The 25,019-nt window shown below is 45.7% G+C and overlaps 2 protein-coding genes across 11 annotated transcripts in view; both read left to right on the top strand.

Annotated features, from left to right (window-relative positions):
- Positions 1-4,447: 4,447 nt before the first annotated feature.
- On the top strand, positions 4,448-13,076 carry LOC139060832 (probable basic-leucine zipper transcription factor E). 7 transcript variants are annotated; one of them, XR_011515065.1, is made up of 4 exons: positions 4,448-4,641; positions 4,733-5,662; positions 5,797-5,915; positions 6,159-6,530. XR_011515065.1 is itself a non-coding variant. In XM_070540058.1 (2 exons), the coding sequence occupies exon 2, from the start codon at positions 4,756-4,758 to the stop codon at positions 5,569-5,571; it is 816 nt and encodes a 271-aa protein (XP_070396159.1). In that variant the 5' UTR covers positions 4,455-4,641; positions 4,733-4,755; the 3' UTR covers positions 5,572-6,530. The 7 variants fall into 7 exon arrangements, 1 of the variants encoding a protein (XP_070396159.1); XR_011515063.1 differs by adding an exon at positions 12,168-13,076 and having other exon boundaries at positions 4,455-4,641; positions 4,733-5,915; positions 6,159-6,212; XR_011515062.1 differs by adding an exon at positions 8,324-12,158 and having other exon boundaries at positions 4,455-4,641; positions 4,733-5,915; positions 6,159-6,212.
- A 1,113-nt stretch (positions 13,077-14,189) lies between these two features.
- The window catches only part of l(2)gd1 (lethal (2) giant discs 1), a 39,034-nt gene continuing 28,204 nt past the window's right edge, over positions 14,190-25,019 (top strand). For 3 of the 4 annotated variants that reach the window (XM_070540060.1, XM_070540061.1, XM_070540062.1), the window contains exons 1-6: positions 14,191-14,401; positions 17,730-17,880; positions 18,864-18,970; positions 20,655-20,761; positions 21,606-21,759; positions 24,565-24,676. In XM_070540060.1, coding sequence (XP_070396161.1) covers positions 14,339-14,401; positions 17,730-17,880; positions 18,864-18,970; positions 20,655-20,761; positions 21,606-21,759; positions 24,565-24,676 — 694 coding nt within the window. In that variant the 5' untranslated portion in view covers positions 14,191-14,338. Of the gene's footprint in view, positions 14,402-17,729; positions 17,881-18,863; positions 18,971-20,654; positions 20,762-21,605; positions 21,760-24,564; positions 24,677-25,019 lie in introns of all 4 variants that reach the window. The other variant, XM_070540059.1, reaches the window with a different exon arrangement.

The raw sequence follows: 25,019 nt of genomic DNA on the forward strand, positions 1-25,019 counted from the left end.
TGACACTACGGCGTCAATCATATCGCTTCTGTAGCTTTCGGACGTTAACCCTATTCGATATATTATTCGATTCAGCCTGTTATCAAACTGACAGGGTCAAGAAATAAAGATTAAGAATAAGGAATGGATGTCTATACACGCGGACAACTTTCAGTGGCCACAGAACGCTGTCCGCGAGTACAGTGCATCACTGACAACCCGGTCCACCTTTTACGAGGAACACCGTCCTACGGTGGAGCTTTGTGTGACCATGGAGATGACGTCTCCAACTAAAAAAAAAAAAAGAACGAGAAGTAAAATTGGCCCGCTGCCATTTCTCCTTCTAGTTGCCAAAATTGCGCGACCTTCGTCGTGCCAGCGGCAGCTTCCAAGAATCGAACTTTCGACCTCGAGGTTAGGCGCTCATGGAAACGATTCTCCTTCTGGGAAATCACGCCGCACACAGCAAGCAAAGGCAAGACAGGCTGCTCTGTGAGCATCCGGTGTTCTCCATTCGCAAAGCAGGGCCAGGTATTCGTCGCCGAGATATATTTGCTGTTGATGATACGTTTCTGACGCGTCATGGTACATAGTTCGGCTGCTATGGCGTTTGCCTGCCGAGCACGAGGTTGGAGGTTCGACTATCGCCGTGGCTAATGGTGCTCGCGTGTGTCGTGCGTTCATCATCGTCATCATCATCATCATTATCATCATCATCAGCAGCAGCAGCCTGGTTACGCATAGAGTTTCTCACTATAACACCTAGAGGGTAATCTGGCGCCACCGTCTATGTGAGTTTCTAAAGGGGGCACCGTGCCCTCATGGGAATGACGGTATATGTGTCTGCGAGGCTCGTGTTGGCTGGTGTTGTAAGAGGCTTCGTCTAAAACGTGGATATGGCTACACAAATAACGCGTTCTCAAAGTAGAATCTTCATAACATGTTTCCATTCACGCATATTACATCTTTACTCACCCACAATGCATGACCAAGTGAAGAAAAGCAAGAACAGACGACCAACTGTTTCAAAGCGAGCGCGAACCTTGTCGTCTGCCCTCCAACTTTAGCAGCCCGCTGATACTTTTTACGTAACATTTAGTCGTACACACAATAGCAAGTTCTCATATTTAAATAAAACATCTTTTCGCGTAATAATAAAGCTAAAACAGCTTTTCACGTGCTGTTTTAGTAGAAAATGAACCATTGTGACAGACGGAACGGTACTTGCCAAGCGCGTCTTCAAGATGTCCTATCTCTACGAGAACGATGCCAATCCGAATCCACAATATACCGGCATTCCCATGCATACCACAGCGCAGCAGCGCCAGATTTCCCTCTAGGTAATGTAGTGAGAAACTCTATGTGGTTACGCCCACTGCAGGGCAAAGGCCACTCCCATACTTCTGTCGTGCGTTCGGTGCACGCTAAAGAACCCCGGGGGCTAAAAAATGAATCCGGAACAGAGCCTTGGAAGCGAGTGCGAAACGGCTTTTGTACGCGGGAACTTCTTAAGGATTTTCATTCTGCCTGCTGAGGCAAGCGTCCGTGGCCGAATGAGAAGAGTATACCGGACATGTACTTTCTGCGAATCCGGCCATCGGACAACTTTATTTCAATTTATTTAAATATATTTACACTTGCACATATCCGTGACATCACGGCGACGGCGAAAATTCACCTGTAGAGTGTTCATAAATTGCTATCGCAGTAAATGAACAAACGAACTAGGATACACAATCCACAAATCCTCGCTGAAAGCCGTGCGAGTTGGTTTCATCGTGAAACACGCATGAAAGGAGGTCCCCTTCAGCCGCGTACTATTGGACATTATTTCGAATAAGTATCCCCAATGCTCGTATTTTATTACGAATAAATTTCTCTCTCTCTCTCGCTCTCTTTGTAAAAAAAGAAAAAAAAAAAGAGAACATTCTCATCCACTGGATTGTTGCACGAAGCTAGCTACAAAGGGAAACCCATACGGATAAGAAGGAAAGAAAGATAGGAAAGAAAGCTTCTCAGCTGAAGAAAAAAAGTTCGTCTTCGTCCGGGTTACAAACCTGACACCAATGCCTTTCCGGGGCGGTCGCTCTGTACCATCTGAGCTAACGTGCATCTTTACAGCGCTAAGAAGGCTGAACACAAGCAAACACAGTGCCAATTCTGTGCGTTGGTTGTTTGTTCTTAGTATTCCTCACCGCTGTATGTTTCTTTCACTCTCTGCCCGCGTCTACAGCTCGCGCCGTGGTTTACAACATCGCGCAGTCCGAGAGGAGGAGGAAGAGGAGGAGGCAGACGGCGGCCGCGGGTCACCACATGTTGCGCCTCTCACGGCGCGTTCTTGCGTGTGGGAAGCGGCGGCCGCCGCGCGGGGGCGATAGAATCGGGTCCCCCGCGCCGCGCTGTTCTCGTGTGAAGACCGCATCTGTGGCCGCGCGACTACCGCCAAAACTTCTTGCGAGAAAGACACCCAGTGCGCGACCCGATTGCGTGCGCCGGTCGACACCACATATCGCCGCGCCGCGCGCGCGTGCTGCGTTTGTTGCGTGTACTTTGTACCTCCGGGAAGCGCCGCGGTCACTTTAATTTGTGCGTGAGCCGTGCTTGCGGGGCCACTGTGGCACGGCGGTTGCACGCGATAGCTTACGGCGTGGGTGTGCGCGCGTTTCTGCTTGCGAGGCAGCGGTGCTAGTTGGCGTTTTGGGTTTAGGTATGTAGGATTAGTAGTGGGTTACACGCGGCGAAGAGAGAGAGTCGGAGAAGCGGCAGTCGCGCCGACTGCTGCGTTTTGGTTGCTCCGTGGGCAGATGCTAATTTGCGCACTACGGACTCTGTCGGGATTGCGGGAAAGGGAAACGCATGAAGTTACACAATTTTGAAGAAGTAATAAGGGTGGGCGCTTGCGGTGCCATGGCGGAACAAACACGCGTTCTCTCACTCACTCACTCACTCACTCACTCACTCACTCACTCACTCACTCACTCACTCACTCACTCACTCACTCACTCACTCACTCACTCACTCACTCACTCCAATTCAGGTCGGTCAGACCGTGCAGTTCAGTTAGTTCAGGCTGGTCGCTCAATCAGTCCGTTCACGTCAGTATGGTCAGGTAGCTCAGACAATTCAGCTCAGTTAAAGCCAATCAGCTAACGTCATTCAGTCAGTTCAGATCGATTAATGAATAAGGCAGGTCAGTCAGTCTGTCTTTTCACCTCAGATGTAGTTCTGCAAGTTGAGGTGAGTCATATCACGCCATTCAGCCAGCCAGTCAGTAAGATAGGTTACTCACTAATTCAGTCAGTCAGTCATATCTTGTCGGGAAGAGGAAGCGCTACAATATAGTCGAGGGTTTATTGAGGAGGAATCTACAGAAGACTTTGGAACAATTTTTACGGACGACGTTGTTCACTGCGAAACAACAATAACAGATTAGACAACAACAACAGCTGTTTCATCCTTGTGGGGCCGTAAATAAACGCAAGGGCAAAACAATTACATTGCAGTGTCAGGGTGATTAAAATTAAGGCCGGTGTGGCCTGTACGGCTGCATCCACCTACTCATTCTCGCAGCTACTCTCCCATCATCATAACGTTTCTGTGCAACAGGTGCGGCCTAACTCCTCATCTCGTCAATGGCAACAAATTGTTGGCCGATTGTTGGGCTTGCTAACTGGCACTTAGGCTTCGGAAGAATTGCAATTCCCCGTACCGCAAGCAGCAGTAGGAGCTCTAAGAGTAAAAAAAGATTACTGTCTACGTTAATGCCATTAGGATTACTCATCGTCACATTTATCTGCTGTGGCCGAGAAGTAACCTACGACAAGGAGAGAGAGAGTGAGAAAGAGAACGAGATTCTGCTCAGCTGCACTGTGTACATTGACCAAACTGGCCACTACCATAAGCAGCAGCAGGAGGAGCTGCATACACGCCTCATACACGATGCCTTTCGGTTGAGGCATTAGAGTGCGTCGTTACATTGCTTCAATGCTAACCGCATTAACATCGACATTAATTGTGAAATTGGTTCTGCCGAAGTTTTTTAGACTCATCGGTGAACCAAGCATCTCCCGCATTTAAACTTGCGCGCCAGAGCAATCACCGTCGTAATATTTTGCACTTTTATTGTGACGGTTAAGGCGAAGCAGCAAAATAAAAGAAGTGCAACAACGTGAAAAAAATTTGTTTACTTATAAATATAAATGTTAATGCCTTATTTTTCTTATTTACTTTGAGGTTTTATTATTATTATGGGGCGACACGGTGACGTCTTCGTCTAAATTACAGTACGACAAAAGCATCGACTTTGAGATTGTAAAACAACACATGGCTGTAGTAGCAAATCTCGAAGGCCATAATGCACACCCAGAACTTTGTTGAAGGGCTTACTAAAGAATATAATGCTCGCGAACTATTTCTCTACTTTGATCAACCCGTATCGCTAACGCAGAGTTACTCTTGCGTTTTTTTATAATTTTGTTGTAACGGTTATCGAGCGCACTATTGCAGTTCCTTCGGCGCTTCGGTAGGTATTCTCTCCTTCGGTTAGCAACTCTGTGTGGTCCATTGCCCTCTTCTTTTGTTGCGAGATTGCGTTTCTGCAACGTTGCGCTCGTGTGGAGTCATCTATCAGTCGAAATTACCAGCGACAGCTAACCAAATCGGGTACGCTGCGCTTATAAAGACAAGTATCAAGTAGAGTAAGAGCGCGAAGCCACAATAATGTCCGCTGTGGACGCGTTTCTTTTTCCCCCAGCTCTCCAGGCCGAGTTGGAGGACATGGACGCCGGACCCATTCTTCGAGATATCATGCTGGGCCACTACTCCGACGGAGGAGCAGAAGGGGACAGCATCTTCTCCGACCTTGCAGTAAGCGAACTGACGGCGATCGCCGAAGAAGCACGTGGCGCCTTGTCCGAGTCGCCTGAACCGATCCTGACACGCAGGGCGTCGGCGAAGCGTTGCAAGTCCCGTCGCCAGTCTAGGCCTAACTACGCCGTGCTCGCCGGTAAGTGCCGCACCCGCGTAAAAGGCGAGTCGGTATCCAGCTCTGACGAAGTTCACGTAGATGACGATGAAGACCCGGTTTCGCCGGGCGATGTAGAAGAGGACGAAAGCTTAGACGCGTTCAAGACCCGGGGAAGTTGTATGAGCAAGAATGCCATTGCCGCGCGCGAAAATAGAATTAAGAAAAAGCTATACGTGAACAAGCTCGAGCGAAGCGTCCGCCACCTTTCGACGGAAAACGCGACGCTCATGAAGCGCACGACCGACATGAGCCGAGAGATCGAAGAGCTGAGCGAAGAGGTGCAGTACCTGAGGAGTGTGCTCTGCAACGTTGATGAGATATCGGCTCTTGTGCGCAGCGTTCGGTCGGTTAGGCCTAGCTTGGCGACGAACTTGAAGAGTGGGTACTCTCTGAAGCGCGAGAGAGTCGAAGGTGATCACGACTACATCGGTACTGGTGGCAAGAGGAGGCCGCCCGTTGATAAGAAAGCGGGTGGTGTGTGCATCCACGTCGCCAATGGAGCCGTGTCGTTGGAGTTTTGCCATCGGTGCGCCAGCAAGTCCAAGGATCTTCGGGAGGCACAGTGACGTCGCTGAGCAGCGTTCGTTTAACCGGTTTGAGACGACGCCTGGGAATCGGCGGCTCCATGGGTGTGAACTTCTGGACAGACAGACGATGGTCGGTACAGCGTGTCCAATTTACCAGCGTTAACTATAGCAGGACTTCGAGTGAGAACTCTGTGTGTGTGCCGCTTCCAGTTTGGGTTCTGAACAGACGCTTTTTTTTGCTTTTCACGGATTCTCTCGTTTCAGGTGACCGTCTCGGGGTGGCAGACAAGCACCGGGAGACTGCAAGCTGTACCAACTATTGGCACAGCGAGGGTGGCTGCTTGAGGATCATGGTCACACATTCTCCCACACCATCTGCGATGGTTGGTATCCATTAACCACCCCAGCTGTACAGACACAACAGCTAGCAAAGCCTAAGTCACTTCGTGTTAGCTTTTGCATTGTCACTCATAGCAGCTCCACTGGCTTGCCAGCACTTTTAACAACTGCATCGTGATTGTGAACTAGGAATTTTTGTTAGCTGTTGAGTGTGTAGACAGGGCAACACAAACACTGTTGCGCTGGGTCTGAAGAACCAGTTATTGGAGAAGCTTTTTGCTTTATAGCTTCCACTGCGGTCTCGGTGCTGACCTGGGGATCACTGCACTCAAGTGAGGACGGTATGTAGTAGGTCTGGTAAATCTCGGTGATGTTTCTACATAGTGTGATGATACCTCTTCACAATTTGTTCTTTTTTTTTTTATTTAGGATTGTAGCTGCTTGCTAGGCTAGCAAGGCTTTCAATTGTTCATTGTTAGTAGTTTTAACAATCGTGTAAATGAAAATGTACTGTTGTGGTAAACATTAGTGTATGTGAGAAGATTGTAAATACCTATGTTTTGAGCTGAACACTTGACGGGTATATGTGCCCGAGAACTGTAAATATTGAATGAATGACAAGTTGAGTATTTGTGAAATAAATGTGTTGTGCCATTCAACAGTGTTGCTACTTTCCTCTAGGGCTTTTGCCTTTCAGAATCTATGTACAGCATGTTGTGTGCTGTAATGAGGATGCCTTTATGTTACCGGATGCTATCCAAGTCTTCCCGAAACTTAAGGATATGCACGATGATTTAGTGCTGCTGTGTTGGAACTCGTGCTACTCTAGAGGTTACCACTTTTTGGAATGGTAGGATGCAAGTGGCAATCTTGTGCACCCTCATGTAGCAGGCAATCCAACATTAAAGTGAAACTGCATTACCTATGCTTCTGCAATTTTCAAAGGTGGCACTATTAGTTGATGCTTGGTAAACCAGAAACTGCAAAAGCAACAGGCAGGTGGCCTTGCCTCGTGAAGATTTTGCGCCATTTAAAGGGACCCTTAAACGATTTTGTGCAAACATACTTAGTCATTAGAGTAAGTCCTTCTGATCATCAATTGATGCAAGTGTTCCGCATAAAGCATGTAATTTAAAAGGTTTTAAAAAGTATATCGCTGCCGATCGCAGCACGCTGCTCGGAGGAATTTTCAGCCGCCCATACCCTTGCGACGTAAATCACCCAATTGACGTCAGTAGGGCAAGCTATCCGATTGGCTGCCCAGGGTGCGTCATCGATAATTCTTCCACCTTTATAGTGATGTTCATAACAGTTGGAATGGTAGTTAATTTAATTCTATGAAAAGAATGTAACAAAGAGAATGCACAAGAACAGTTTCTCGCTACGCTTAAGCACTTCCGGCACACAGCAAGCGTCTGCTTGTGTTGCAACGTGCTCCATTTTGACGAGAGCTCCACGGTCAGAGTCGGGTCTCGGTCCTTTCACGAGTACTATGATTTGACTTTGTTGCGTTGTGGACTGCAAACGTAGCGACTGGCAATATGTCAAGCTGCAACATTGTGTCCCTCTACAAGGCAGCAGACGAGCGGTCTGGCTGCAGTGCATCGGACTCCCGCTATCCGATTGGCGCCAGGGTTTGGGTGTTTGCGGCCGTCACTTTGCACTGGAAGATTACTAACGCAATAGCGTATCGCGAGTCCGTTATTAGGGTAAATGCAAGCGCAAGGTGACAGAGCCTGGCCGCTTGACTGTGTCGTTTCACGAGATAGCAGAAGCACAAATGTGAGTGGTCTGCACGCTGCAGCCACCTGGTGGCACAGAGCTCAACCACACACAGTAGCAGTAACAAAACGCTCGCAATGCACGCTGCTTTTATAGCTCTTGCTTGGGGTCGACTGCCAAGCAGCTGGCGGAGAGCTTGGAGAGGCTTCGCGTGCGAGCTCTTAGAGAACCGGAAGTCGACGACATGATGTGCCATCATGACGCAGAGCCAGTGAAGGCGGAGCTTAGCCCCGATCAATCGGCGAACGAGTTGAGAAAATGCATGACTGTAAAGGAGGGTAACTTGTAATCGTCCGTGGCTCTCTTAATAAGACTTTTCACACAAAGTGTGGTGCGAATGATAACTTTAGCTGTACCTTGCGTGTTTACAAAATTTGAACAGTGTCGGGGAGCCTTTTAATACTGTGCTTTGTGTCTTGTCCGTGAACAGTAATAGTCGTTAGTCTTGCTTGTGCTTCCTCTCCTAAAAATTTTGTGCTTTAAATTCCGTCAAGAATGTTATGTTGTGCTGATAATGTGCTTGTTGTTCGCGACTTGGAAGTATAGGGCACACAGCGTTGAAGCAAAGAGACAGATTAGATCACAAGAGCGGCCAAAATAATTCACCCCAATACTTGTCTCTATGCCCTTAGTTTGTTTCAATACAGGATGTGGGTTTGTTGTGTTACAGTTGCTGGATCAGTTGCGGGATTGCTGCCCTGTGGTCGCTTTGGCTGCCACTCGTACACAGTGAACACCATTCTGCAGTCTTATTGCTTCATGACATTGGCAAATATTGTTCTGCGTTGTGTTGCAGTAATGTCGGTCACTTTAGCCCTGCTGCTTGGAGACAACTTTAGTATTCAATTACACTTCTTTGGATTTGTTCCCAGTTTTCGTGCTCACCAAGTGGGAACCTTTCATGTTCGAGAAGTGTGCGGTACAGTTTATCCAACTTTTTAAATATATGATGTCAGTACTCCTTTAAGATAAGCTTATGGCGTGCATGCAGGACATCTTTGTGGCCTCCCGATCGGAGTACAGCTAGCGTGGGGAAAGGTATAACGTGAATTTGACCTGCATATCCCTGCAAGTGCAGTGGAAGCTGCGGGCGAGACTGGTGTATGAAAGCTGCTGCCTTCCTCTGATTGACAGCATGTATAGTGGGGTTCACTGTTAAAGGGGACATCTAGGCGTGCGACTTTCACCTCGCTGCATTTACCTAGTTCATGTTCCGGCTAAAGCTATCTCAATGCACTTCACAGATGTGTAGATAGTTGCCAGTGTCACCATCTGCAGCAAGCCATCTGCTGAAAAACTGGGCGATTGTATGTTTGCTAGAGGGAAAAATTTGCACGTGTACTCCCGTGTTCCCTCCAACAGTGGACTGGGCTGTACGCGAAGCCACAAAAGCTTACAGGGCAATACGAGTTTCGTGGCAAATGCGAATTTGTGCTCTGTTGAAGGCCAACTGTGACAAAATTTCACTTTGGTTATTAAATTTGTTATAATTGAGTAGTATGTGCCACTAAAGCAAACTTTGCCAGGCCACAGGGCTGGTAATTGCATAGTTTTCTTTAGAATAAAAACAGGAACAGTGCAACACAGGACGAGTGAGTAAACAGGACAGAGCGCTGTTTTTACTCGCTCGTCCTGTGTTGCGCTGTTCCTGTTTTTATTCCAAAGATGAACCAACCAGCCCCATTGAACACACTGCATAGTCTTCTTGTTGGCAGCCTTTAAACAGCACCTAAGTAGACACATGCACCTGGCAGTTGTCGCTGCAACACAAGTCCTAGCATCCCGAGATTTATCTTCTCTCTGCAGGCAGCCGTGGGAGCTGCCAGGGTGTCTACCAACCGGGAAAACCGGGAATTCTCAGGGAATTTGAACAGTCTGGAAAAACTCGGGGAAAACGCAGGGAATTTGTGCTTCCATCAGGGAAAATTAGCTGTAACTTTATTGAAAGGGAACGAAAGTCATGTTAATGCTGGCTCCAGTAACAGAGGAATCGCAGCGAATCGTCATTGACGCCGTGTCATCGGCACAATGTATTGCCAGAGTAGTTAACGACCGATTTTCTAGACGCCCGATTTTTCGGACATGCCCGATAATTTGCACGGTTTTGCGGCACCACCACGTACTCCATATAGTGAATGCATATTGCCCCGACTGCAGGTCTCAAATGGCATTAATCAAAGCCGCCACCGCCGCTATTTTGATTATCTCGCCGCCTCGAACCGGCACTCTCGCAGGCACATCCGCAAATCCGTAACCACCACCGCGGCAACGTCAGGCCTAGCTGCTTCTATGTTCGCTATTAAGCTTCTTGCCGTGCGGTGCCGTGTTTTTCATTGAAAGAATTCGCCGCTGTCACCAATGGCACCGACTCCGCCTTTGTAATCCTAGCGATTGGCTTTGAAGCTCGCAGAGCACAGCGCGTTGCGTAATGCGTCTGCGAAAGTTAGCTTCGCCTCGGTACACTAGTGTTAGGCGGTGAAGCATAACAAGTGTGGGAAGGGGGCAATTGTCGCGGGACACAGTATACATTACTTAATTACACATGCGTGCACGTCGTCTTCTGTCACAGTACAAGCCCTGGTATGCCTAAAAAGCGTACTGGCAGACCTTCAGAGCTTTTTGAGACGTGCCTGTGGTAATTTTAGCCCTTAAAGGCAGTTAAAGACATGCATTAATTTTTTTCAGACTGCCTGTTTTTTTTTTCAATTTTTTTTGCGGCCCCTCGGAAGTCCAAGAAATCAAATGTTGACTGTACAACTGACCAAGAAGATGCTTCAGATGATCCATGTGGTGAAAGCGTGGTAGAAGGAGGATGAGAACAGAAAGGACCGACACACTGAGGAATTAACGGGAAAGGAAGGGTGCCGCCACCTTTTTGAAGGAGCTTGAGCTAAAAAAACTAAGTGATGGCTAATGCTGAGACACAGGTGTCCCTCATCCAAACCAAAATAAATTGTTTACGCAGTGAAACCCAACACTGAGATGATGTGTACGGGCTGAGAGTATGTCAGGACAGTTGAGGTTGACTTCCCAGCTGCTGAGAGAGAACCTTAGTTGTGACAAAGTTCAGGACCTCATACAGATGAGCTTGCTATCAGTTGATAGAAATAGCTGATATTAAAAAAATATTTACTTATGTATGCATCTCCTTTTCATTTGTATTTGAAAATGTTCGACTCAATTTGGCATGGGCTTTACCATTTCTTTCGCTGTGCATTTTACTAACACCTTCCTTCTGTTTTCTTTTTAAATAAAATATATATTACTCCTTACTATTCAAACTGGATTAAGTCATTTTTTTGTTTCAGCATGCTTACTAGAGAGTGACAGCATCGGGCAACGTGGTGTCAGCCTGTCTTGACATAAAACAAAGATCTGACTCATTCAGGGAATTTCGCAAAGGTGCTCAGGGAAAACCTGGAAAACTCGGGGAATTTGGAAATGTCAACTTGGTAGACACCCTGGCTGCATCATCTCTGAAGTTGTGTCATGGAGCCGTGCACTCTAGATAATGCGTAGCTTCTGGCGAGCTGTAATGGTGCCATATTTTTCTTCTTTTGGTATAAAGAAATTGCCAGCTTTTCGTGGTGCTCATGTTTGTATGTTAAACATCCGAAATTTCATTGCAAGTTGGTCTTCAAGGCACGGCACTCTTTAATAGATCACTGTGGGTCACAGACTGCTGCTTAAGATAGAAACTTTCGACGCTGTGTACTTTGCTTTGTAGAAATTCAGCTTGTTCATGAATTTGCCGTCTTGTAAAACTGTTTGGCCAACTACACCTTTGGCCTTGTAGCATGACTGTCTAGCAGGACTCGCATATGTGGTAGTTCACCGTGGCACTGCATTACCATTTGCCAAAATCTTCAAGGACCTGCAGGGTTGATGGAATAGCTCGATTAGCTGAGGTGCTGTAGACATTTGTTCAAATTGAAGTTTGTATTGCAAGTAATGCACATATGTGTTGCAAGAAATCAAAGTAAAAAATTGCAGTTGAGACTTTGCAGAAGTATTAAAAATAGTCTTACGTCCGTGTTGCATTATTGTAACCTGCTTGCATTCTTGAATTAATGCTTGATTTGTTGCAGTTCTATTTAACTACTCATTGAAGCTTTAGAAACGGCTTTAGCTAGCGGGACCAACTATGATTTCTCTGTTAGGATATATTTGAAAATTGAAGCATGAAGTTAAGATACTGTGCGCCAAAAGAAGATCACAGTTTTGTTGACAGTATCTATTGAATTGTCTAGAAGAAATACATTATCTCTCAGAAAATATTGAATAAGAGGAAGCTATTTTTATTTTGGATGCAACTTTGTTGTAAGGTTCGATTGTACCCCGTTTTTTTTTTAGCATTTGAATGTAAAAGCAACGCTTCATTTTTTTTTTTCAGCAGCTTGTGTGAAAATATTGATAGCCTGGATGAAAAGCTCTAAACAGTCGTGTTTTAACTTATAACTGCAACAAAGCGTACCGAAATCTGTTCAGTAAACAAAAACTATTTCTCTCGCCAGGTATGAAGAGGTCGTTTGGTGGTCTTTAAGCACTGGTCGCAATCTCACTGGCAAAAGTAGTGAAGACCTGGGATAATACAGCACTTAAGGAAAATGTATGTGTTCCGTATGAGCCATGCTTCTTTCTGTAATTACGTGCAAGTTGGCTTTGAAAGCATCGCAATAGTGCAAAATTAAGACGAGGACGGGTAGTAGCGTTTGTCTTGTCTGTGTGTTACTATCTCAGTTGTCATTTTGCGCTCGTTGATCTTTGCAATAGATATGAATGAACTAGGTCGACAAGGAGCAGCTTGGGCCAGTCTGCTTATCTTGGGGGGGGGGGGGGCAATATGTGAGAGGTAGCTAGTTGAATACAAACAATTGTGGTGCTTCCAACACTGATCTGACATTCAAGTGGTCAAGATGAGTAGCTTAACTTCCTCGCCTTGTCAATGCCTTCACACAATGTGCATTAGCTCCAGGTATGGATAATTTAAAAGCAAGGGGCTTAAATACATGACTTACCTAAATACATGAGTACATACATACATAATACATACCTTAAATACATGAGTACTGGCATGAAATCGCCTTTTTATCCTTTGCGTTAATTGAAGGTCCAAACCCTGTGAAGTGTTTGAAATCGTACTGGCAAATGGAGTGCTTTGCATTCGCTGTACTTGAGGATTTTACTACGGCACAGGACCAACTATAAGCTTAACAGAAACTTGGACAATTGGCATGCTAAGTGACCACAGTTAAAAACTTTGCTAGCGGTTCTTGCACCAGGGTTACAAGGGTGTGCATGCATGGAAAAATATTCCACAGCGAAGGTTGGTATGCAATAAACTGCGTCTCAGAAGAGCAGGTACCGGGAAAACTGGCCTGTTGTAAATCTTGTCTGAAAATAAAGGTATGCACCGAGACTGATCGAAAGTCTAAACTTTATTTTCAAAGGGGGACATACTGAAGCCGTAATGTGCGTTCTTGAAACGCCTACAACCACCTTTGGATGCAGAAATAGTAAAAAGGTAAGTTACATTGGAGGTCTTACACCCAACGTGAATACACCCAACGTGAATACACCCAACGTGAATAGTTACACCCAATGTGCATAGTTCCGAGTGTCGACGGAGATCGCAGCCTGACCTGTAGCGACAATGTTCTATACTAGCTTGGAAAAATTCGCTTGGGTTAATGTTAGCATCCAGTTTAAAACTGGGTGATGGTGCCTTTCTGTGGTTCATGCTAACCATTGAATATTCAAAGTATTTTATTGTCTTGAAAATTATTCCAGTTTTTTAGCCTCTGCTTACTGCACATCGAGAAAGTTGTACCGTCGTACAACGTGGTAGCCACGGTAGTGCAGGTCGGCTCTAGCAGTTGCGCTCTAGGCACTCAGCAGTCCCAGGTACTAAAATTTGTACATATGATGGAACTCGTGTGACGTGTGCCACCGTGCCGTGCCTTTCTACGCAGCGCCCCGGTTCGGCAGGTGTCTAGCGCGCGAGTACCATATTTCGCGCATCTTCCTTTCGGCCCCCGAGTGGAGTAGCACGCTGAAGTTATTGTTCCCGAGTAAAATGGCGCAGTCTGCTTGGTTTCACACAATATATTCCAGCGTTGGTGTGGAATCTAAGCAATTCTTTTGTAACTACGTGCAGCCTGGAGAACAAACGGGCGTAATCTTGCAGCGCGGCTTAGCAGCAGCGTGGACTTTTTATACAACAAAAAATTACGCTGTTTTCATAATGAATGGACATGAACAGTTATTTTGGCGCTGTAGAAATGAAACACAACAACCGTTTTCAGTAAACCGGAACGAAAAAAGTCCGCCGTTCAGAGAGGTGGTGTACGTAGGGTAGCCGTCCTATGAATTTAAAATGCAAATCTTAAAGCCTATGTTTGTTGAACGCGGCAGAAGCGGTTTATTGCGAGAGCAGAAAACAGACGTCAGGTTTTGGACGTCAGTTTGGCACACCACCTAATGCAGACAGCAGAAATACGTCATGGTCGCCATGTTTTACATCTATTACGAAGTTATTATCAATCCAGGACAATCCAAACCAGCCGTTCACGCCCAGCTGCATATGTTACTGGAAGCCCTTGAGAGGGAGAAGAAAAACATTTATCGTTTGGACTGTTTTTGTCGTTGTCATGGTGTGAGACGTAAGACTGCGTAAGAGAACGACATGGCAAGGCGCTCAGGAGCTAGCAAAGGCCGCTCTGGAGGAGCTAAAGGCTCTCTGGCTCAGGTGAGAGGCACGTTTTGCGCGCCTTTCTGTCATGTTGCGAAGGCCGAGTACGCAATTGCTCCTGTCTGACCGTTATTACATGTCACGGACAGCGGTGCTTGGGCGCAAGAATGCTCGGTTAGGAGGTCTTTCCTGTGCGTATGTAAACATGACACGGCTGTGGCAATTCCGTCACCGCTACTCGTTGAGATAAGAACTCAATGACTCGGCGAACTGTGTCTGCTCAATCCTTTCTACTGTTGGGCTCCTTCGGAATCTGCACTGAGGAACGCCGTGTCCGCCTTCATTTCCTTGCCGTAGTGACAGCGCAGAGCGACAACTTCAGTTGATTTTCAAGCATTTGACGCATGTGGGAAGTGAGCCTGACACTTGTATTTGTGGTAGGCGTCTGCATCTACAATAAAGATGCAAGGCTGCCTTCATAGGTATTCTGGTAATCAAAGTAGCCGTGAATATAGAGCTTGTCGCGAGCACGTTATACCGGTACTACGAAGCCAACCAGAATGTGCAGTAATAACGGCGGAGGAAGTTTCCAAAGTCAAGCAAAAGACGGGGCCGGTTTGATCATTACACCGGTCGCTACGTCAAAAGTGGCGCAGGACGTTTCCAAAGTCAAGGAAGGGACGGGGCATGACCGTAACTTTTTATGACATATCGCGCTTGGTGCTGCAGTTGATGTTTCTTTTTGTCCATTTCCTCTCTCGCTGTGTTTGTTTGTCCCGAACGCGAACATGAACTTAAAAAAAAAATACTCCAGTGTTTTTGCTATTCTGGCTTCAGAGGCACAACGCGCAAGTGAGGCTTAAAAAGCAAAACTTTGAGAAAGTGCTTTTACCAGGGTACGATTGTATGGGCGTGATGCGCTGCCCAGGAGGCGCTGCGGAAATGCCGGTCAGCAGTTCCCTGCATGGCGCGTTTATCGGTTTGGGGTAGCGCAAAACGGGAGGTTCTGCTAGTGAATGCAAGGCCCCGCGGTATGTCTGCTTGTACGAGCTGCGCCACGGTGCAAAACTTGGACACTTTCGTGCATGGGAGGCCTTGTAGCATGCCTTCCGTCCAACGGGAAGCAAAGTGCTGTGCCGAATATATGCGCGCTGCCCGAGAAGTCATGGACGCAGTTTTGCTGTGCCTCCGCTTTTGAGTATGTACCACTGAAGCCACATGAAATCAAACTGCAACAGCAGACTGTTTCAATGTGTGTCTATTTGAAGTCAAGGGTTCGAAGGAAGCCCGTCTGGTCGGGATGAAGCATGAAGCAATAAAACGACGGACACCGACCAAAAGAAGTACTAAAACAGGGTTAAATCTAAAAGACGTTTCGGTTTCCCTACTGAAGCCTTGTTCGCAATGGGATGAATGAAAGTTCACGGAAGCTTATGTATACTTCAGAATGTGACGTAAGCAGCGCATGTATGACGGGGGGAGGGTTCCCTCATTTCAATAGAGCATGTGACGTGTTTTTTGTATCTCCAGCGATTCCAGATACAGCCGTGATTTCAAGTTTCTTTCTTGGCCGATAACTCTCGAGTGATCCCAGTCAATCTTGTGGCCTGTGTCTATTTGGTTAACACGCATCAACTCGGAACCATGTTGCTATAGAAGCTGCTATAGCATTACTACTGTCACTGATTATGACCGGTTCTGGAGCGGGCTCATGCTGGCTGCTATTGGACTGCCGGATGCAAACATGGTTATGCGGCAAATGCATATTTCCTGGCAGTGGCCATTGGTAAATCGAACGATCGTGTCTCCCGAGCCTTTGCGTTCATGTGCATGAATCTTGCTCATAAAGAGAGACAATGCAGTCGCAATTGTTTTGTTTGTTTGTCAGCAATGTTTAATGTGCTTTAAGCACAACTCTTTATTTACATTCCCCTAGCGTTACACTGTAACTCGCTGTCTGTACCACATCAGTCGATCTTAATGCGATAGTGTTAAGGGCCTTGTGTTGCAGAAAATCCGGTGTCGGCAGCGGTAGAATTGTCTGTGACCAAAAATTGCTGTATATATTTAGGAATATGTATATGCCAGGTCTTGCTGTATGTCATGCAGTATATGCGAGTTATATTGCCACACCATTCTGTCACTAAAGTTGCTCATACCTTGTCTTACATTGTTGACAACTTTATTACTGGGAATTTTGAGAATGACAGCCCACAAACAAATGTAATGTTACAAAAGACTGACAGTGCATGCCTTTTATGTTATATCTTAGACTTAAATATTAAAACTGCAAGACAATAACAGAAACCTGAGAATGATGTAATTTTTTTGGTGCGGCTGTGCGCTACCTCCGCCATAGGCCCAAGCAAGAAGCTGCGTTTCTACCAGAAAGCTCGCCTTCGTGCATAGCATTCGCCACGAGCGTTTTCTGGTAGACATTACAGTTACATACACTGCAGTTGCTGGGAGGCGTGACAAGCAGTCAGGGATTTTTGAATGCTATTGTGTTCCAATCTTAAAGGTGAACTTTAAGCGTCCTCCAAGTTTTTGTTTTGCTTGTCCTCTCAGCAACCTATTCTGCAGCAGTTTCTACTGCTCTATGAGCTTTCCTTTACATACCTGTGCCACTTCACCATCAAGAATTTTCTTAGGTCCTGTAAATTTCCGTGCGTGACATGTCTTAAATTGGGGGGGAAAAAAAAAACGCCATCACTTGGGGGTTTTAAAGGCTTGACAAGCAGGAAGTAAGATACATTATTGCTCACTCTCGTCTTCTCTTTTCACTGTCACTCACACTTTAACATGGTGTCTTATTGTCCTTATAAAGGGCAATAAGAAAGTCGGTTATTTGTTCTGCATAGTGTCTTTGGAATTAATGACTAATTCCATCAGGCACCTGAGGATTTTTTGGGGTTAACTTTAAGTAACATCTGGAAAATACTATCACAAGCTATCAGAACTTTATCTGGGGTTGTATTTAACAGGTCACACAGTTCATATTCATGTGGTTCTTAAACCACATGAATATTTTATTTTGTATTCGCAGTTTATCAGCTTCTTGGTGTATGTTGCCACTTCAGGCAATACTGGAGATGTATTGAGCAATGTAACAACCTTAACATTTGATTTTAGGCAACTGTTCCAGTCTGTATATTTTTACAACTGACATTTTCCTCCCACTTGTTATCTTTCGAACTCCTAAAACGACATTGTTTCACTTTGTCCCTTTGCTTAACAGATTACCACTATGTGTGCGTCTATGTAGATTTTACTGTGATATCCATTGTGAATGAAGTGCACAAATGGAGGATACATGCCTTGTGTCCAGCTCGTAAGATTGACCCTTGGTGGCTTTTTTTACGTTAAATGCTCTTATTTTTTGCAGTTGGGGCTCTTTGACATGCCTGATCTTGATGGCATTGGCAACGACGACGATGGTGATGATGATGCAGATGATGGAGACTTGGAAGCTGAGCTGTCAGAACTGCTTTCTGGACGTGTCCAGCCAAAGCCGAAGAAACCCAAGCCAAAGCCAGGTTTGTGTGTTTGAATGGTTTTGGCTTCTACTATTGTATCGCTGGTTACATTATGTGGGTGCCAACAGATCTTGTATGGAAGCCTGGGAACACGAAGATAAGCAAGTAAAATATGATGGGAGCTGACATGTTTGGATGCGTTATAGAATTCCTGTACGTCTCAAGTGGGAGATACAGTCAAACCTCGTTACAACGCAGTCACATCCAGCACAACTATAGCTTCATTATGTTGCAGTATTCTTTATAAGCGTTGGGGAACGCCTCTTGCTGGCTCCTGGGAGAACTGCCCGTGGTGTGCGGCACAATCCGAGCTCTGGCACGCATGCTTGGAACACTCAGTTGTCGGAGCTGGCCTGTCTTCGTGGGAAGGTTAAACATTGGCTGTTTGCGGTCTCGGTGTGTCTTTCTTGACGGCTGCAGCTGATTCGACAAACCCGCAAGAGACATTTTATATTTCCTTTGTTATATCCAATAATTTGTTATATCTGTATTCGTTATGCCGAGGCTCGACATAGTTGCAAAGCATGCAAGTCTAAATGCAGGACTCAAGTATTCTTTCTGTGACGGCCTCGCATAGGAATGAGTAGATTGAAGATGTGGCATTTGCAGATAATGCTTGCCCTCTTGATACATAATTGATGTGAAAAAATGATATAAGCTTCTCTATTTATGAATGTGCTCTTTATTCTTCTTTGTATCCAGTACTCACACTTGCATATATTATTCTGATTCCATAGGAGTGACTCCTCTGCAAGAATTCTCTTGAGCTGCTCTTTGTTTTGTAAATAAAATGAGGGGTACTGTTTAAGATTTTATTTCGCTTTATGGAACACCTTAAAACAGCCCTTTTTTTCTGCCTGTTTGAATTACATAAAATGGAGTTTCATTTTTGAACATAATTCCAGCACTCTAGTGAGTGCTTTTACGTTTAGGTAATTGAGTGGCAGCCATAATTTTAACCCTTTGTATGCAAATTTTTTCAGCCGCAGACCTGGCATCTATTCAAATGATGGCTGCTGCTGCTTTGAAGGAGGATAACTCGGGTGATGAAAGCGATGATGCCAATCTGTCTGATGACCCGGAACTGGTGGTACGCAAACTTATCCTTCATTTGCCTGTTACTTCTTTGCCCCGTTTGAGCTGGTAGAGATACTTGTGCTCCGAGTAACTAAGCTAGCAGCAGTGAAACGAAAATTGCATGCATGGCTAGCTGTGAGCCAGAAAAAGACAAAGGAAAGATCAGCACTTAGAAGTGATCAACACTTACTAAAACGTTCAGCCTGGAGCTGACATATTGACCATAGGTCTGTAGGATGAGTGGATACTCAGTCATACTCACTGATAAATATTTTTGCAGGCTATGTACGCAGTCACATTCATGTGCGCTCACAGTCCTTGGTCATCACTCACGTTTCTACTTGCACCCACTCATGCACACCCATGTTCACTCGCAATAATAGCTGCTTCCATTCTCGTTTACCGGCAACCTGCTCGCCTAATACACTCACGTCCAGTGCCATTCACAGGCACTCGGTCAAACACGTACGCTCACTCACACTTGCCGACTGTCACTCGCACTGGTTCTCAGGTCTGCTAAAGCTCACCATCGCTTACTTTTTGTTCATGCTCTCGTTAACCGACACTGACTTTTTTCTCACTTATGCCCACTCACAGCCTTCATCACTCAGTAACGCGCTATCTCACGCTCATGAAATGAGTGTCCAGCGAGTTGAGTCAGTGTGTTTGTGAGTGAGTTTGCCGGCCTATGGTCTTTGCCTGAACATTGAGAGGTGGCGAAAGCGCTGGCTCTGGACTGAGGTAGTTTGCCCGGTTCGCCCGCTGTTGATTACTAATTGTGCATATAGTGAGGATTCTAATTAAATTGTTTTCTGAGGGTTCTAGTGTGTTTTTTGTTTGACAGGCAGGCAAGTTGGCGTGAATTTCTTCTTGCTTAGCAATGTGAGGTGTGGGTTGTTTGCTAAAAAGTGGCTGCTTAGCCTGTTAGTGTTCAAATGAATAGTTATGATTAAAGGGAGAGATTTGAACTTCGTCGACAACTTCGATATTACGAACAACAAAATGAACCTTTCTTCAAATCATTAAGGTTCTCATCTCCACATTGTACTATTGCCTATTAATTTTAGCAGATGGAAAAGTAGATAGTCATGGTAGCTTTTGATGATTCCACAGATGGTACGGGCATCATATTGACATCTTTCTCATAAAACACACTCTGCACAGGTCTGCCCGGTGATAAACATCAGCCAGGCCATGATTATACTGGCAGAATGCCTTGCAGTAAAGCTTGCTTGACAGCTAGGAAGAAGGTCTATTAGAAGCTGTCTTTGTTAATAACTCATTACTGTCTTCAGGGCAGTGTTGGGCTAACAAGAAAGAGTGCAGTTCAGCACCTGGCTTTAAGAGAGCTTGCCTGCAGAATTCGAGTGCTCTATTCAGAACTATTCAGAAGTTTGACCTCCACTTTCTCTGGTAGGAAACGTTTTTCCGCCAAATGATTGGAAGTATTGTTTTGAAAGAATACATTGCCAGTCTGTCATTGTCTACATTCTACATTGCCAGTCTTCCCCAAACTGACTTGGTGTACTTGCTTAGTGTCCCTCAAAAACATTTCTCACATTAAGTGCAGAGCTGTTTGATTTGCTTCTGTTCCAACTTTCCTTGGGCCACATTCTTGAGTTTTTGTGATAGAGACTTGGCGCCTGTGATCACTTCACGTTTAAGACTTGCTTCATTGTGCCTCCTCCTCACTCAAGGCGGAGCTTGGCGCTCTTCACCCTCACCAAGAAGAAGAATCGGCACCAGAGCCACCGCCAAGGGTTGCATCTAGACCACCGGGTGCCGTCCAGGTGCTCCCAACAAGGTGACATTAGAAGCATAGACAGTTGGGCCAGTTGCTGCATCATATAGTGTCAGTCCTGCCCACTCTATTTCTTCCCTCCTGTATTTCCACTCAATGACACTACAAGGTGACATTAGTATGTGCAATTTATTGTCTGTATAGTTTTCTGAAGCTGCAACAATACCAATTGGCTAGAATGCACTGGATTTGGGAGCGAAACGAAAGCAGCAAGGTTTGATTCAGTGACAGCCGCTGATGCTTACCACTATTTGGTACTTGCCACTTTTGCCACTTTCTGTTGATGAAAGTTGGGGATTAATGTGTATGTTGAAAGAGACTGTAAGTGATAGTCACTCAGCTCATATGGTTTTCTTGGATATCTACAGAATGTAATGCATTTGTTTATTTTACTATAGGCGGAATTAACATGTGCTTGTCTGCTTGCCAGTAGTGTAGTAGTAGTAGTAGCAGTAGTAGTGAAGTTTTCTTGCTGCAGGAGCATCTTAGAACATAATCTGTCAAACTAGTGGACATGTGCGTTGCAAATTGCAATTGCTTTATACAAGCCATAGTGTATTCATCTCTTGCTTCATTATAATAACCATGAAAAAACGATTGCGTCAAACTCGTTTAGGTGAAAAGGAAGCTTTACAGAAACGACAACACCGTGTGAAAATAGGTCACAGTTGCAAAAAATGTTAGCATCCGCCTCATTGTCCCCTATCAGGTTTCATGTTTGTCAGCTGGCTGCGAGCAAGAAAAGTGTCTGTTCAAAGAAAAGTCATCATTGTCTGTAACTTGTGTTTATATGTCTTTTTATGCTTTTGTTGCAAATGCTACATTAAGTGACCCTCATTTATATTAGCCCTCCACCCGCCAGTCCTGCTACAAGCCCCAGTGGGGAGCTTCCCCTTGTCGAGACCCTTCAGGAACGGCTGCGCAGCTACGCTGCTGCTGAGTCGGCAGCCAAGTCCCTGGGGGACAGCTCCAAGGCCAGGCGTTATGGCCGCGCAATCAAGGTGGGTTCCACATGGCAGTTTGCAAGATGAATCTGAAGTAATGAAAGGCTTGTAAAAACGATTGCATCTCTAGGGAGGAAGACTGTAATTGAAGCCATGTAAGAAACGGACAAAAAACAAGCACAAGGAGTATATGTATATGTGAATAGGCCTTGAAACACTTTTTGAACATAATAAGAGAGCGTTGCCGATCTGTCGTGGAGGCTGCTGTGAACATGTGAGCAAAATATTACTGAATGTGTGCAGCAGGAAATTGACAATTTTATGTCAAAAACGGCAAAAAACCCTAGCTCTTGCTTCCACTATGCCGTCATGCAGCGTCATCCAAAGCAGCTGGCCCACCAATACTATTGTCTGATTTCGTGATCGCGAGAGCATTCTTAGTAACACACAATTGTTAAAAGTTACACAAACGAAATATATATACAGTCAAACCCACTTATAACGATGCCAGTTTTAACAATATATTGGCTACAACAATGAGAAGCTGCTGCACCATCAACTTTTGTATTTTTTCTATGGGGAAATAACCCACTTACTGCAATGTCCCCATGCTGCATTATCGGTTATAACAATGAAGTCTGGCGGCTGGGTGTCCATACTGAAAGGTAATGGAATGCGAAATCCTTGAAAAGAAAAAGTGAAATGTGAGCCGCCGCACGATCGGCTGCCACCCCAACTGCAGCTGTGCACTTCTCTCCGTGAGAGATGCACGCCAGCCTCGCACGCATCTCTCCCGTCGCCTTTCCTTTCCTCTGATCACGAATGGGCTGCACCCGTAGCTCTGCGCTGCGCCATGCTCCGAAACGTGAATAGGCCATGCCAACTGTGCTGACAACGCTGCTGGCGCTGCCCCCAGATTGCGCACTGGGCTTTCACAGTTTGTTCTTCATTCTGTGGCCCTCATCCTGCGCAATTCTGCTAATGGATTAGGTCTCTTCGAGCTTGTCTTCGTTTGTTGCGTCCAAGTCGTCCTGGTCATGTTGCTTCTCAGCCTCATTTGACTCTCCGCCGAAACGGAAGATGGCTGATCCACATGCTGATCGTTGACCATACATGACGTTGCTGGTGAAAAGAAAGCGTACTACTGTAGGTTTGGAAACGAAGTGTTTCTAACCAATGAGGCGATCGTTGCAAACATGCTTGCATTGGATAGCGACAGTGTGGGCTCGGATGGCAGTGCTAATAAGGTACGGCAGGCTGCCTCAACGTTGTCCCCGCAGGAGGTTCTGTAGATGATTCAGTCCCTCATAGGCTTTGATTTCATGAGAGACCTTCCGCTTCACTACGTGGAGCACCTGGAGGCCTTGGAGAAGGATGTCAGCAAGCTTCACGTAAACCAAGCAAGACTGACCGACATGCGGTTTTCTCGTGCAAGCCAGCGGGAAGTACGTGATGAGATGCTTGTGGTGGTCACGTCCCAGCATTTCTTCTGGATTACTCAAACTGAGATGCTGCTGCGAGAACCTTCCCGCATGTTTTAAAAGGCGCCTTTTGGGTCCACCACAGCAATGGCTCGCCGGAGCTCGTATGTCACTTGCCGCCTGTGACCCCTCTTTGCAGTTGTTATAGCAGTGCCATTCTTGAATGCTGACAGCCACGGCTTGCTAACAACATGCGATCGGAGCGCGCAAGAAGCAGAGTTACAGTTAAACGAGTCAACACAATCGGATGGAGGAAAGTGGCGGGGAGAACTGGTCTCACCGCCATTATAGTTTTCTCGAAACAGTTATGCCATCCCCCATTTTGATTTTTTTTTTCATGCAGCCCGGTTATAACAATTATCGGTTACATGTAACAATGGAATTTTCATGGCCTTTTAATATTGTTATAAGTGGGTTCGATTGTATGTCTGCAATCTCGAAAAGACAAAAATAACATTTCATCGTTGTAATGCATGCAGCTGCGTCAGCTGTGCGTGGCCTCCAAGATAGCAGCAGCCCGCTGTGTAGCATAGTCTACTGCAGCTACCACGGTGTGCTGCGAATGAGCCCTTTCACCATCGTGACACTCAACGTTTGACTGGGGCTTTGCCCTCTTGGCTTTTCAGCCGTGTAGCTTCCAAGCAAGCTTGCTGAGCCAAAAGAAAGAGCAAGCCAGTTATCAGTGCGATAACTCCACTTATAGTTGAAGGATTAGAAAAATTCAGATTCGTGGGACAACATCCTATAATAGCGAGGCCATTCTATGATTAGTTAAAAGTGTTTCAAGGCTCCCTTAAGCAAATCGAGAGGAAAAAGACAAAGTAAGCAGTACAATAAAATTTCATTAAGCTGTACCCTGTGAAAAAATGGAGAAAAGCTTGCACTGCCTGGTACTTAATGCACTCAGCTTAATGTAACTTGCAATGACATTCATGCTGTTCAAGAAGCACTCACTGAAAGCACAGAATACGAATCTGGAAGTAATTGTTTTCAAATGGTGTGCTTTGAAAACATTCGGGTTAGTGTAATCGCATAGTTTGACCCTACTGAAATAATACAAAATCGAGGGTGCCCTTTATGGTGGACATTGTGTACCTTTTAACTCTTAAAGCTTGATTTACAACAATGAACTCAATTCGGCAGATGAGCATGACATGCCTAAGCTGCCAACAAGTCGTGTTGCCAGAAGATCGATCGTCTGTGACATTGGTGCGTGCGACGCGATTTGGCAGCAGCAAGCCACGTCATGCTCGTATATAGAAGTTGGCCTGTTGTGTGAACCCAGTTTTAAAGCCAGACCAGAAGTACAGTCTAAAGTAGTGAGGAATCTTGAGAGGTCGTTTGTTGGTGTTGTAACCAAACATGCCTGTTGTTTCCGCAGACCTTGGAATCTCTGTTGAAGAAAGCAAAGGCGGGTGCACCAGTGAGCGAAGAAGAGATTCCTCCCCCGGTAGCCATCCCCAAGCCGCCAGCTCCTGCGTCAGAAGTTTCCCGTAAGTTTCTATTTGGACTCCTGACTGTATGTTTAATGGTAAATGTTGCTCTGCTTGTTGATGGTATGTGTCGCACTACTCAGATGACACATGTGCTGGGCTGGATTTATCACTGTACTAGCAGTCATTTACATATGTAAATTAACAAAATTAACATTAATTAAGCCCACCATACATTTACAGCAGCAGAAACAAGTCCCAAGTGGTCGCAGACATATATGTACGACAGCGACCGAACATATTAAAATATGCCTTTTCGGAACAAAGCACCGCCTAGCATCGCTCCAGAGGTGGTGCAACCTTCAGTGACTTATAAAAACCGACCGCGGTTGCTTAGTGGCTG

Source organism: Dermacentor albipictus, chromosome 6 (genome assembly GCF_038994185.2).
Source record: "Dermacentor albipictus isolate Rhodes 1998 colony chromosome 6, USDA_Dalb.pri_finalv2, whole genome shotgun sequence".
NCBI classification, from domain to species: domain Eukaryota; kingdom Metazoa; phylum Arthropoda; class Arachnida; order Ixodida; family Ixodidae; genus Dermacentor; species Dermacentor albipictus.

Coding starts and splice junctions, on each gene's coding strand:
- LOC139060832 (XM_070540058.1), top strand. CDS start 4,756: ATGGACGCCGGACCCATTCTTCGAGATATCATGCTGGGCCACTACTCC.